Source organism: Nannobrachium achirus (assembly GCF_963921795.1).
Source record: "Nannobrachium achirus genome assembly, chromosome: 3".
Taxonomy (NCBI): domain Eukaryota; kingdom Metazoa; phylum Chordata; class Actinopteri; order Myctophiformes; family Myctophidae; genus Nannobrachium; species Nannobrachium achirus.
In genome coordinates this window covers 10,580,899-10,595,252 of record NC_137812.1, presented here as the reverse complement: position 1 = coordinate 10,595,252, position 14,354 = coordinate 10,580,899, and the positions used below count along the sequence as shown (strand labels likewise).

At 41.8% G+C, this 14,354-nt stretch overlaps 1 protein-coding gene across 1 annotated transcript in view; it reads right to left on the bottom strand.

Annotated features, from left to right (window-relative positions):
* Positions 1-14,354, bottom strand: part of LOC308281976 (sodium/potassium/calcium exchanger 3-like) — a gene marked incomplete at both ends in the record, with an annotated part of 137,093 nt that overhangs the window by 3,089 nt on the left and 119,650 nt on the right. Inside the window, 5 exons of the mRNA XM_080722325.1 lie at positions 517-629; positions 3,192-3,306; positions 5,120-5,286; positions 7,200-7,491; positions 12,462-12,622. Of these exons, the coding sequence (XP_080578451.1) occupies positions 517-629; positions 3,192-3,306; positions 5,120-5,286; positions 7,200-7,491; positions 12,462-12,622 (848 nt within the window). The remainder of the gene's footprint in view (positions 1-516; positions 630-3,191; positions 3,307-5,119; positions 5,287-7,199; positions 7,492-12,461; positions 12,623-14,354) is intronic.

Genomic DNA, 14,354 nt, shown 5'->3' with positions numbered 1-14,354 from the left:
GTATGTCACCAAAATGGACATATACTGTATGTCCAGGACCTATAGCACATAACAACAGATATCATGTTGCGCACACAATGGCCCCTTATTTGTGGTTAATGGTTATAAAAAACTTTCAAAATGGAAATTGGAATATGAAATGTGTTACAGGGCCACAAAAAAACTCCCCACGCGTCGAATTTGGCCCGTGGGCCGCCAGTTGAATATCACTGTATTAGGAGGACAGTATGAGTCACTGTCCTTTCAATGACCTTTCACTCTGTACTTATTAGTCTGTTCTTTTCCCCCTCTACACCAAAGCTCTTTGCTGAAAATAGCAGATCAAGCTCACAACGCCTCGCGCGTAGATCTGCTATTTTTTTTGATAAAGTTCTCAGAATAAGAACACTAGGGTTCACGTGGTTAATATAAAAAAGGAGAAAAAAAGTTTCTATCACACAAAGATTTGGAGGACCCCCGTAGTAACTCTGAGGACCCTTGCTTTAAGTTGAAGAGATGGGAGGCACCGGCACTCACCATGGAACCGTAGTCTATGCAGAGCGTCTGGAGACACCAGGGCAGACCCAGCCCCACCAGGATGTCAAACACGTTGCTGCCGATGGAGTTAGAGATGGCCATGTCACCCAGACCTGAGGGACGGAGAGAGGAGCGCTGTCAAGGTCTGGGTTCAGTCAACAGACAAATAAATGAATTATGACTTCCACTAAAGACATACGAAGAGAAGTATTAAAGGAGTAGTTCACCCCCAAAATGACTTTTTTTCTATTGATTACTCATGCCATGGAGACTGAAAAGTTTAGTTTTTGGTCTAATTTTAGTCGACTATTGTTTCCGGATGGGGACCCGTTACCCGTCCGAAACTAATGGGGGTACATTTATTGTTATCACATTTTTGTCTTAGGAATGCGACAAAAAACTAAAAATATTATTGAACTCTAGTCTCCATGGCATGAGTAATCAATAGAAAAAAAGTCATTTTGGGGGTGAACTACTCCTTTAAACCACAATCATTTGAATCAATAAGAGTCTTTTTTAATAAAGAAGCAGCAGCAGTAGTCAACAGTACAGACGCGTTTCGACTCTCAGGCCATGATCCTAGAGCAGGGGTCTGCAACTCAAAATGTTGAAAGAGCCATATTGGACCAAAGAAACTAAAAACAAATCTGTCTGGAGCCGCAAAAAATTATAAAAGCCTTATATATCGTCGTTGTCGGGTGGAAACCTTGTATGTCCAAAACTTTGTTTTGTATTTATCATTTACAAAATGAACTAAACTAGTGAAAACAGCCGATCTACAAGCACACAACGCCTCGCACCGCGAGGCGTTGTGTGCTTGTAGATCTGCTGTTTTCACTACTTTTGTGTGTCAGTCTTGTATGATGAAGCAGGACTTTACTTTGCGGGGGAAAAAAACATACAAATTTGAAACTTGGAGATACAAGGTTTCTGCCCGACAGTGACAATATATTAAAAGTCTATATTAGCTATACTGTCAAAATGACTAAGTAGGCTACAAATACATAATGAGCATTACATTTAATATTTATTCTACACATTTTACAGCATTGGAAAGCGTTAAGAATGTTTGTGTTATGTTTGTCCTCCTACAGAAACCATATTAAAAAAATATATATATATTTTTTTCCCTTGAAAAAGCTCCAGGGAGCCACTAGGGTGGTGCTAAAGAGCCTCATGCGGCTCTAGAGCCGCGGGTTGCTGACCCCCGTCCTAGAGTAACACTGATGATGGCCTGATAGCCGTAACGCGTCTGTACTCAGTGTTGTAAAGTAACATTGTGGTGTAAGTACATTTACTTAAGTAATGCACTTAAGTACAATTTTTAGGTATCTGTGCTTTACTTGAGTATTTCCAATTTCCAATACTTTTACTTCTACTCCACTACATCTGGGATCCAAATATTGTACTTTTACTTACTACATTTATTTGAAAACTTTAGTTACTAGTTAGTTTGCAGATAGAAATTATAATATAAATCATACACAAACCACTTTAGCCCCATTTTATACCACATTTTCAAACATTTTGTACTTTTACTTTATTTACTTTGACTACATTTTGATGCCAATACTTTCTTACTTTTAATCAAGCACATTTTGAATTCTGGACTTATACTTGTAACGGAGTATTTCTACATTGCAGTATTGATATTTTTACTCAAGTAAAGAATGTGAGTACTTTTTCCACCACTGTTGACTACTGCTGCTGCTTCTTTATTTAAAAAGACTCTTATTGACTCAAGTGGGTGCGGCTTATACTTCTCTTCATACATATTACTCGAATTCCGCACCCAAGATACCCTGAACCCTCGACAATCCTACAACGAGTAGAGCGAACCTTTTCCTTGAAGTTCGACTAAAGAGATATAGCATGGGATGAACACAATGATAGGCCAATTTATTTCATAAATGAAATACTGTTATTGAATACTGTTATGAATGCAGAATGCAGATCAAGTAATGTGACCCTCACACATGCATGTTTGGTACTAGAACGATCAACTCATCTTAGCCGTAGCTATGTGTGTGTGTGTGTGTGTGTGTGTGTGTGTGTGTGTGTGTGTGTGTGTGTGTGTGTGTGTGTGTGCGTGTGTGTTTGTGTGTGTGTGTGTGTGTGTGTGTCAGTGTTGATTTTGTCGACTAAAACTATGATGAAAAATGTTTGTTGACTACATTTTTTTCACTGACGAAAAACTAAGCTGTGATGACTAAAATGAAGACTAAATATATTGACAATTAGGTCAACAAAATAAAAAAACTAGACTAAAACGTTAGGGAGGGACTAGTGGAGAAGAGAGTCATTTTATGTTTGGTTGCTCTCAGGTGTTGCGTGCTGAAAATAACATATACACAAGCTCACAGCGCGTCGCAGTTTCAGCACACAACGTGTAAAATCAGTCATTACGATGCCATCAAGGCCTGCCAAAATACATTTTAGTCGACTAAATCAACTGTAGAGTTAGTCGCCTAAAATCTTATGGTATTTAGTCAACTAAAATTAGACTAAAACTAAACTTTTCATGTGACTAAATTATGAATAAAACTAAATGACATTTTATTCAAAAGACTATGACTAAAACTAAATCAAAATTTGCTGTCAAAAACAACACTGGTGTGTGTGTGCGTGTGACCTGTCTGCGTGCGTGCGTGAGTGTGCGTGCGTGCGTAGCGCACCTTGCCGTGCCACTATGAGACTGGCCATACAGTCGGGGACACTGGTGCCCGCTGCCAGGAAGGTGATGCCCATGATGACATCAGGGATGCCCAGTGTGAAGCCAATCACTGTCACCTGAAAGCAAACACACACACATCTGAGACAACCACTGGGACATGGACATTTCTTCATACGAATGAATGATACACATATCGTCGCTGTCGAGCAGAAACCTCTCGTATCTCTTTGTGTGTTTTTTCGTAAATGAATGCCCTACTTGGTCGTACTACAGCGTCACACAAAATCATCAGAAGTAGCAGATCCACAAGCTTGAAACGTGGCGTGAAATGCCGGGTTTTAAGCTTTTAGATCTGGTACTTTTGCTATTTTTGGATTTGGATCCAGAAAAGTTGAGGTTTCCACACAAAATTACTTGACATCTTTATTTGACAAAAAGCATATATCATTACTGTAGGTGGAAAACAATTTCAAAACATTTCAAGGAATGGAAAAAAACAAAAACAACTGTGTTCCAAATGGATCCGATGGCGATATTATTTCGTGTTTTTAATATTTTCACTTTTGTATTCCAAAATAATGATGATGAATGAATACCTATACTATCCCGCGGGGGAAATTCAGATATCGCAGCCCAACCCAGCTGCTTTTTTTATCAGCTTTGACCCAGCTGAACTCAACCCAGTGATGCCCACAAGGAGCGCAAGGGGGAAGGGGAGCAGTGGTAGCTGGAGTGGGGAATCGTACCTGCGACCTCTGGGGCCTCCGGAGTCCTAGGTGTGGACACTAACCACTCAGCCACCACTGCTCATATACGGGCTTAATATTGATGACATCATGATGGTTGCCCTAACAGGGCATCATCTGGGATTGCCCATATATGGACTTAATATAGACGTTTTGGGGCCGGGTAGGGCAAAAAATGTATGCTAATTAGTAAGGCCAGACAGGGCCTGGGGCCGGCCCAGTTAGGTCCCTGTAATAAGGGCCAGGCCTTAATTTCCGGGCCCGTTGAGAATGCTGAGCTGGTCGAGTCATCGTTGTGATGTCAGAATGGTCAGTGCAAATTAATTCTGTCTTGGCCATTCATTTGCAACATCATCGTGATGTCAGAAGTGCATGAGGTGCTTGTAGATCTGCTTTTTTGAAAAACGCATGTTTCTGTCAGTGGTTCTCAGACTTTTTCACGTCAAGGACACCTAGAATTATAATCAAATATTTAGTTCTAGTGACCCACCAGAACCAAAATTTGAGTTACAAAAGTTTACTTTGAAAGAAATATATTCAAAAATGTGTAAACATTTTCACGATTTATTTAAAAAAATTGCAGATCTACAAGCTCCACAGCACCGAGTGCCACACTGTGAGCTTGTATATCTGCTATTTTTCAATAGCTAAAGTATAAAATAGTTCCAGGTCTTAATGGGTACAAATTAAGCAATCCAGAACAACTTAAGGCATACATGGGCAACAGGCGGCCCGGGGGCCACATGCGGCCCCCAACTTCACTTAATGAATTGATTTCAGCTGTTACAATTTCAACCATGCAAACATGACTCGCTTTAATTACTTTCAGTCTATATCAGTAGCTTAATGATGTAGCACTAGTCTATTGCTATATCCAATGTATTTGTATTTAAGTTCATAAAGTTAACATAAGAACATAAAAATGCTTTTGAAATTAAACACAATTCTTTCAGGATTCCTATTAACAAATAGCTCAAAATAATTCCGGATTCCAATTCAAAAATAGCAAAAATAGCTCAAAGCTCAGAGCTTGTAGATCGTCTATTTTTGCTATTTTTGACTATATATGCATAGTGGCCCTCTGGAGTGAGCGTGAACATATGGTGGCCCTCTCCATCATCAAAGTTGCCCACCCCTGACGTCAACATGGTAGTGAGTGAGTGAGAGGACTCCTTTGACTGACCATCCAGACCATGATGTAGGAGAGGCCAGCGATCCACATCGTGGCCGTGATGAAGGACACCATGAACCACTTCTCCCAGCGCCGCTTGCTGCAGTTTGGCACCGTGAAGAACAGCAGGAAACACAGGGGCCACATGAACAGCCACTTCAGCTTGTTGCACACGCCAGCTGCACCACGGCCACCAGGGGGAGACAAGAACACATAAATGATAGTAATGAATACAGCAGGGGTGCAACAGTTAGTCAAACATTGGCCGCCATTGACGCCAAAACGCGCCAACTGATATCCAACGCTTGGCCGCCATTGACTCCAATACGCATCAATTGGTATTTAAAGAGGTGGTGCCATAGTTTTGTACTTTTTCTGTTTTTCATGTGTCTAGGAGGTTGAAAGTATTTCATTAGACCCCCTTATGTGTTTTTTTTTTTAGAAATGATGTATTCTCTTAGTATTTGTTTGTTTTCTCTTGGAGGCTGCCACCTTGTGGTGAAAAGTGTCAGTTAAAAAACACAGATAAGATGACATCACAGAATCAACTCCTCCCCTATTTACCATTCACCCAACACTGTGGGGTGTGGCTATATCAGCTGGGTCACCACCCACCATGCCATCCATGCATACTTAATGAACTGGGGGTGTGTCCACATAAAAACCCAATTCTAACTCTTTCTGTATACTTTTTTGGAAAAAATCTTCCTCCTAGTATAATCATAATACCTGATAATCATGTTTTATAGGGGGGGGGGAATCATGGCACCACCTCTTTAAAGGCGCTGTGAAATTAAAAATAAATTTTTCACACTAGAGCATGTCTATAGTGATAATATCGTCGTGATAACGCGTCGGGTTTTAATGTTAAAGTAACGCGCTGACAGCGATGACAGCGTCCCCACCAGGTGCCACTTGGTGCCACCAACAAGTGGGGCGTCCAACCTTGGAAGTGGATCGGTGTTTTGATACACGCGTCGCGTATGCTACAGCCCTTCCCTTATAGAGCATCGCAGCGGAAGTCGATGCCTGGGGTCACTTTCACTTTCACCATTCATTTTTGCCATAGACTTTTACAAAAATATTTATAACAATTATGTTAAGCCTCGAACCAAGCCATCCAGGATGGAGGTGAATCATGACCATATAACCTTTGATCCTATGTGAAAACATATTTTAATATTACATTATTTGATATACTACATTTAATAACTACCCTTTGTTTAGCGATTTTCAAAATGTTCTTTTCATAGAAAAAAAGGTTATATGATCATGATTCACCTCCATCCTGGATGGCTTGGTTCGAGGCTTAACATAATTGTTATAAATGTTTTTGTAAAAGTCTATGGCGAAAATGAATGGTGAAAGTGAAAGTGACCCCAGGCATCCACTTCCGCTGCGATGCTCTATATCTTAAATCTGTTTGTCTATCTGTTTGTGACTGAAGTATTCCCAAATATGGCAATAATAACTGACGCACAGCAATGACATAGCTGAAAGCACCCCACCATACACGTGTGTCAAAACACTGTACCACTGATTATGACAGGCTTATGGCTTTATTCTGTCTTATTCTGTCTTTGTTTCTGTCTAATAAAAATATGTTAGTTCTAATCACCAACACATTATTTCTTATTATGGCTTTATTTTGTCATACTGTAAATTAAGGTGGGACCAGAATTTCACGATTTTTCAAAAATAGCAGATATACAAGCTCGCAGCGTGAGCTTACAGAGCTGCTATTTTAGTTAAAGGCCCGCTGACACGCCCCAGAATTATAGTAGTATGTAGGTCACGTGGTCTCTCTGAAAAGAGTCTGAAATAGTCTGAAACTCATGTCACAATGTAATATGCCCCTCGCCCCCCCAACAATACAGTAAAATATTAACTCATATTTTAAGATGACGTTTTAAAGCAACAGTACCCCTTTAGGTGACAGTACCCCTTTAAAGCATAAAATAATGGTTAAAGTGGTTCCAGCTCTTAACAGGAACCGTAATCGTTAAAATCCCAAAGGATCCCAACCCTAGCCATGCACTGTGTCGTCACGTGTGCTCCCCCTAGTGTATGGAAGTGGAACGGCGTGTGTCACCTGGAGCTCTGAAAGGCACCAGAGGGCCGTCCTTGTCCTCTTCGCCCTCGCCTTCCTCGCCGTTCTCGTTGTTCTCGTTGTCGTCGTTTTCGTTCTCCGTCTTGTTCCCGCCGGCGTCCAGCCCCTGGACCCGGCACCTCCCGTTGAGACCCCTCTCGGCCCCGCCGCCCATCCCGTTCTCCAGGCCCCGCCTCTCCTGTAGCGCCCTGGACGCCGCAACGTCCGAGTCCCCGTTGGTTGTGATGCGCGTGACCACCATGCGCGTCTCGCTGGTGTTGATCAGCCGTTGCCTCTGGGAGAACGGCCACAGAACACGTTTTATGCTTTAACCATTGAAAAATAGCAGATATACAAGCTCGCAGCGCGGCACCGAGTGCCGCGCTGCGAGCTTGTAGATCTGCTATTTTTGAAAGATGGTGAACATTAAAGGACCACTTCACCTCTGGGACAACCAGATCTTATTTTATTGTTGTTTTGGGACACGATCAACCAAATCCCGAGTTATTTTCTGGGTTCAATCTGTGTTTTTAGATATTTTTGTATTTCAGCATGCTCAAACAAATGCTATGACGCATCGTATGATGCAATATCATGCTACAAAGCATCATATGATGCTTTGTATTGTACTGTTGTGTTGATCGTTTCCCAAACAACAATAAAATAAGATCTGGTTGTCCCAGAGGTGAACTGGCCCTTTAAGTGCAAGTCTTTGAATATTTTTGACCCGATTCTATAAATGTCTTCTAAATCCTTCTTCTAAATCAGTGGTTCTCAAACGTTTTCATGTCATTCACCCCCAAAATTACATGTATTTGGCCGTGGACCCCCATCTCAAAATATGTTGTTCCAGGGACCACCCAGAAGCAGAGATTTGAGTTACAAAAGTTTGCTTTGAAAAATATGTACCGGTATTCAAAGATTTGCAAAAATCAAGCAGCGCTGTGAGCTTGTATATCTGAATATTTCTCAACAGCTAAAGTATAAAATAATTCCAGGTCTTATTAATGGGTTAACCAAAGATATTACCAAACCGACATTTAGAATCAATAACACTAACTACAGCGAATACAAGTGTGTAACACTGCATAGCATAACTACATAAAACAAGTGTGGAATCACATCGGAAAGCATGCACACAAACGCACACACACACACACACACACACACACACACACACACACACACACACACACACACACACACACACACACATTTGAAATGTTTATTTATGTCCACATAAGCAGAAGTACAAGAATTCCTCGTACAAAGGACATAAACAATATCAGTGCAGTCAGATAATCAAGGAAAACTGCCAGTTACAAAGTGCAGGTAGGGCAGAACATTGTTACACACAATACTGTTGGCATAGATGTCAAGCACAGCAGACAACAATCATGGGTAAAGATAACAACGCCTCCTCCAAATGGAGCGACTTCCTATAATAGCTGATACAGAGCAGTACCTTGCTAATTGTTTGGCTCTCCTTTTGGGGAGGCCGGCCATTTGAAGGCCCCTTACAACCAGCTTGTGCACATGCCCTAGGCTCCCAAAGATAAAAACCAAGAGTTTACATCTGTAGCCTAGCTGAGCGATGGTCTGCTCTAGCGGATGATATTTTAACACTTTGGTTAAGAAAGCTTCCTCTAAGCTGTAGTCAAAGGTACAGCCGACCTCGAGAATAAACACCTCCCTATGGGTTTCATTAACAACAATGACATCAGGGGTGTTAGCTGAAATGTTAGAGAACGCAGAATCATCATTACAAAGGCTAAACATGCTCGGCTTCACAGTAGAATGCTTATATAGCATAATAGAGGACCTGAAGATGGATGAGATATCTTTTGATATCAAATCCACTATTCTGTCATGCCTACTTATGTAGAGTCCCCTGTATACATGGCACCCATTTAAGATGTGGGACATGGTTTCAGCTATTTGTTCGTGACCATGATGTATACAGTAAGGAGCATGATTGCCTGGAAACCAGATGGAGAGGTTAAGTTTAGATGGTAAAACCTGCAACCTCGCTTTCAGAGTAAAGACAACAATACATTCGTCTATGGCAACATTTTTGAACACTGAGTGAGATACAGAATGGTCAGCAGCAGGAAGACATGCAGTCTTGCCCTGCAGTCTCAGTTCAGTCCAATGCTGCCGTTGCCTTTGCTGTTGTGCCCATAGGAGGCGGCCTCTGGCATTAGTTAGTGGAAGTTGGTGTTCTGTTCCACACACAGTCATAGTGGCTCTGACAGAGATACTGGGGTCAGATATAAAGTCCTCTGAGACAGCCATCACCTCAGAGTTAGGCCCTACCCACTCCAAGGTAACATCCGCCCAGCAACACAGATCATTTAAGTCTGGCCAATCTGACCATGCACCGAAACCGGGGCAGCGACTGTCCAGCTTTCCACTGAGCTTCCTCTTGAAGCCTAGGAAGTTAGGATCTGAGCCACATGCCAGTGGGACCTTGCGTCGTTTTAGGTCCAAAAACAGAGAAGAACGTGCAAGCTCTCTCACATACTGGTCATCATTGTTCAACATATTTAACAAATGGGAGAGCCTTGTAGCAATATATGACCATTCAAAATTGGGAACACCGAGACCGCCCTCACGTTTGCTGTGAAATATAATGTCACGTGTTGTGTGTGTGTTAAGACCAGTCCATTGTCTCACTAAGTGTACAGTTTTATCATTCAGATCACATAGTGATTTTCGTGGAACATGTACATTGGAGAAAAGATGTTGCACCTTGGCCAATGCGATTACTCTGACTGCCTCCAGTTTCATGATAAGTGGCAGGGGTGATGTATGGATTAAATCTAGCCTACTGGAGTACTCAGACATTAATTCATCCACCTGAACTTTCCACTCTCCTGCCACATTGAACTTATGACCCAGATATGTGTAAGTCTCGTGACGTGAATAGACTTTAATGGGTTTATTGCAAATGGTGAAGTCAGTTTTTGTATCTGTTCTAGAATGATACCAGCGGTTTCCCCCGCTCCGCCTTTCATAGAGTACTGCACATTTTGAGTCTTTCACCTCTAACCCTGACCACTCTAGAAATGTGTCAGTTTTGGAGAGCATGTTCTTTACTACTGCTCCTTGATTAGAGGCTATCTGGACATCATCTGCATACCCCTGAACGGGGTTAGGGGAAATAGCATTGGCAGGGGCACACATACACAGCCATTTTAACCACTGGTTCAGTGCCAACACAAAGTTGACAGCGCTCCAAGGGCAGCCAGTTTTAATTCCTACTTGTAGAGGAATGGGGTCTGTGAGATGTTTACCACAGATAACTTGTATGAATGACCCAGTATACACATCTTTAACAATGTCGATATAAACTTGTGGTAGGTGGAATTCCTCAAGTGTTGTTACCATGACATTATGTGCTAATGTGCCAAATGCATCACGGAAGTCTAGAAAAACGGCAAAGAATTCACTAGAACCGTGTTTAAAATCGTCAATTCCTGTTTTGAGACAGAACACATGTTCATTCATGCCTTGTCGATTGATGTAGGCCTTTTGCTTGGGACATAGTATATTTTCGTCCACAAGCCACGGGAGGATTCGGGCAAGGATGCATTTCATGAACACTTTATAGATGGTAGGTAATAGTGAAATGTCTCTCCAAGTTGACGGATTGTCCGGGATATTGTCTTTTTTGGGGATCCTGTGAATGAGCGCGCCCTTCCACGACTCAGGGACACGCCTGTTCTCCAAACAGACATTAAATATCGCCGTTATAACGATATTTAACACACACACACACACACACAGGACAAGCTGGACCCATAATATCCATAGGCGTTGGAAATAGCCAATCTATGAGCTCACAATGCATCACGGACACGCAGCACTGTACAACTACAGCGATATATTGGGTCTATTTTCAGCCACTCAAACCGGGACGCAAAACACGGTTGCCTAAAACCGGGACCCTAAAAGCAATGCGCACGTTACCGTGCACGCGCGTGCCCATTCTCTAACGTTCGTGCACGCGCACGAACGTTAGTACGTTAGTACGCAGCCAGTACGCAGGGTTGCATACTGGCGGTGAGTAATTGACAAACAGGCTCAGTGTCGAATTCAGACACGCATTGAATTTGTTCATGTTTTCTGATTGTTTAGGTGAGCATGTTTTCATGAAAAGAACATGATAAATGTCTATGCAACCACTGAAAACAGCTACTATTATTTTAATTCTGGCAAAAACCGTGACAATTTTGCAGTGAATGTTGAAAACCAGGACATATTAGTGTTTTAGAGATATTTGTCGGGACACGCAGCTTGAAAACGGGACTGTCCCGGGTAAACCGGGACGTCTGGTCACCCTAGTCTTGCACCCCAATATATCGTTGATCTCCTGCCCCCCTATGACCCTCCTCGCACCCTTAGTTCCTCAGATGGGGCTCTCCAAAAGGTTACTGAGAAATTCCACCTTGTAAACAAGGGAGAACGAGCCTTCTCTGTTTGTGCCCCCAAAAATGTGGAACGCCCTTCCCAAGAGCATCCGACAAGCGTGTGTTTGTGTTTCCCCTGCTTTTTTTAGTGTGTAGAAATACTGTGCAGCACGTTGTGACTTTGTCTAGAAAGGTGCTATATAAATAAAGTTATTATTATTATTATTTAGGCCTAGAATTATTGAATGCTTTAGCTATTGAAAAATAGCAGATCTACAAGCTCACAGCGCGGCACCGAGTGCCGCGCTGCGAGCTTGTAGATCTGCTATTTTTGAAAAAGTCGTGAAAATGTGTGCAAATCTTTGAATATATGTATTTTTAAAGTGAACATTTGTAACTCAGATTTTGCTTCTAAGTGGTCCCTGGAACTAAATATTTTGAGATGGGGGTCCGTGGCAAAATACATATCAGTTTGGGGGTCCTTCACATGAAAAGGTTTGAGAACCACTGACAAAGTAGTCTCTCAAGAACAGATCCTTTTTGCCAGTTAAGCGAAAAGGACCTTTTCTTTGATGATGGCTAGCCAGATTGCTGACATCAAAAAACCATAGAAGGATTCAAAAGACACTTATAGAATCTTTTTTATTTAATTATTTTTCAAAAATAGCAGATCTACAAGCTCGCAGCGCTGCACTCGGTGCCGCGCTGCGAGCTTGTATATCTGCTATTTTTCAATAGTTAAAGCATAAAATAATGATACACAATGATGTGTACCCGTTCTAAATGGGTTAACCACGTATGAATCACCTTCAGAAGGAGTGGGGTATTGCTGTGTACCGTACATGTACTGTACCTCATTGATGAGCATGCGCGAGGCCATGGTGAGGCGGGTGCGGGGCGAGAAGTGGCTGGTGATCATGATCCTCATGCCAGCCTCGGAGAAGGACAGCTGGTGAGGGTAGGCTGACAGGAGCTCGTCCACCATCAGCACAGATGGTGTACAGTGGAAGTTAGCTAGAGGGACACGACACACACACAATGTATGTTTAGTAGTTCAGACATGCATTGATATAAAAAAACTAAATGTGCATTGTCATTTGTACTTTTAAATACTTAAAGGGGTACTGTCACCTAAAGGGGTTGAGGGGCAGATTACACTGTGACATGAGCTTCTCTGAAAACGGTCTGAAACAGTCTGAAGCTCATGTAATCTGCCCCTCGCCCCCCAACAACAGCTGACCAGTACAGTAAGTAGTCATACAGTCAGGCTATACAGACAATTAATTTGATTAGCTTATAATTGCGCATCCCCACAATGACATCATAAAAATATTAACTTGTTTTCTAAGATGATTCTTAAAGTGACAGTAACCCTTTAGGTGACAGGCCCCCTTTAAGTATTTGTTTTAAAGCAAGCACTACACTACTTTAACTCAAGTAAAAAGTTGACTGAGCAACTTTCACTTGTAGTTGAGCTGTATTGGGCCAGGAGTATCTATACTTTCTGCTTTATGCCTAAATTGTAAATTGTATTACAAGACTTTAGATTACACTAGATTTTGACACCATACAAGTTTATGTCAACAGCAGCACCTCTCCATTCTGTTATGATATTCTGTCTATGATTCGGTAGCCTGAGATCAAAACTAATTTTCGGTTTTCTGATCTGGAGCGGTAAATAATAATAATCTTATGTCATCAGGTGGCCGGAACCCACGACTGGAAGCAACCACTCCGTGTACTTCCAAAATAATCCCCCAGTTTAAAATGTGTTTTGTTTGGTATAATCGTTTCGTTTATTCGGTAATACTCGTTTGATATATCCAACTTGTGTGACTAGCTGATTCGCATTATCAGCATTATATACTGTCCCCAGTGCAGAGCCTTCAGTGTGGCTGCCCCCTAGCCTGCTTCCAGACCATAGACCCCGCCCACTCTCAGAGTGGACTCTGAGCTGAGTCTGAAATCAGGCTAGCTGCCCCCACCCTGTGGAACTCTCTCCCAATGGAGATTCGCCATGCTCCAACACTGGACTTGTTTAAGGCTGCCTTGAAAATACACCTACAGTATTCACTCAGGCTTATGGCATTTAGTTTTTTGTTTAGTTGGTTTTGTAAAGCGCCTTGGGTTCATGAAAGGCGCTATATAAATGCAAGTTATTATTATTATTATTATATTTACAATGAAAGCCGGGCTATGATACAAGGTGGTGGGTGTACGCACACGCACGTGTCATGTATGTAATGTCCCAACATTATACGGGTCCATTTGGTTTAATTTTACGCTCTCAGGAGTTATAAGTAGGGATGGTCCGATCAGGTTTTTTGGAACCGATCACCGAGCACCGATCACAAAAGTTTGATCACCCGATACCGATCAATCACCGATCCAATCAAGTTATTATTTATATATTATTTATATTTTCTAAATGTTAATGTTTTAACTTTAATTAATTAATTCACTCATGAATTCATTTATATATTTGCCTTATAGTTATTTACCAGCATTACTATGTATTTATTATCATAGCAGTAACTAATTATTCCTTCAGCACTGTGGAAATCAATACCCCAAAATGGCCTCAAGTGGGCATACTGAACGGCTGGTTGATCGGATGCACCGATCGGATCGGATCTGTGATTTTACCTTTTGATCTAAACCACCGATTATCGCCGATCACGCTTTGATCGGCCCGATCCGATCCATTGCCGATTGATCGGTAACATCTCTAGTTATAAGATCTAAC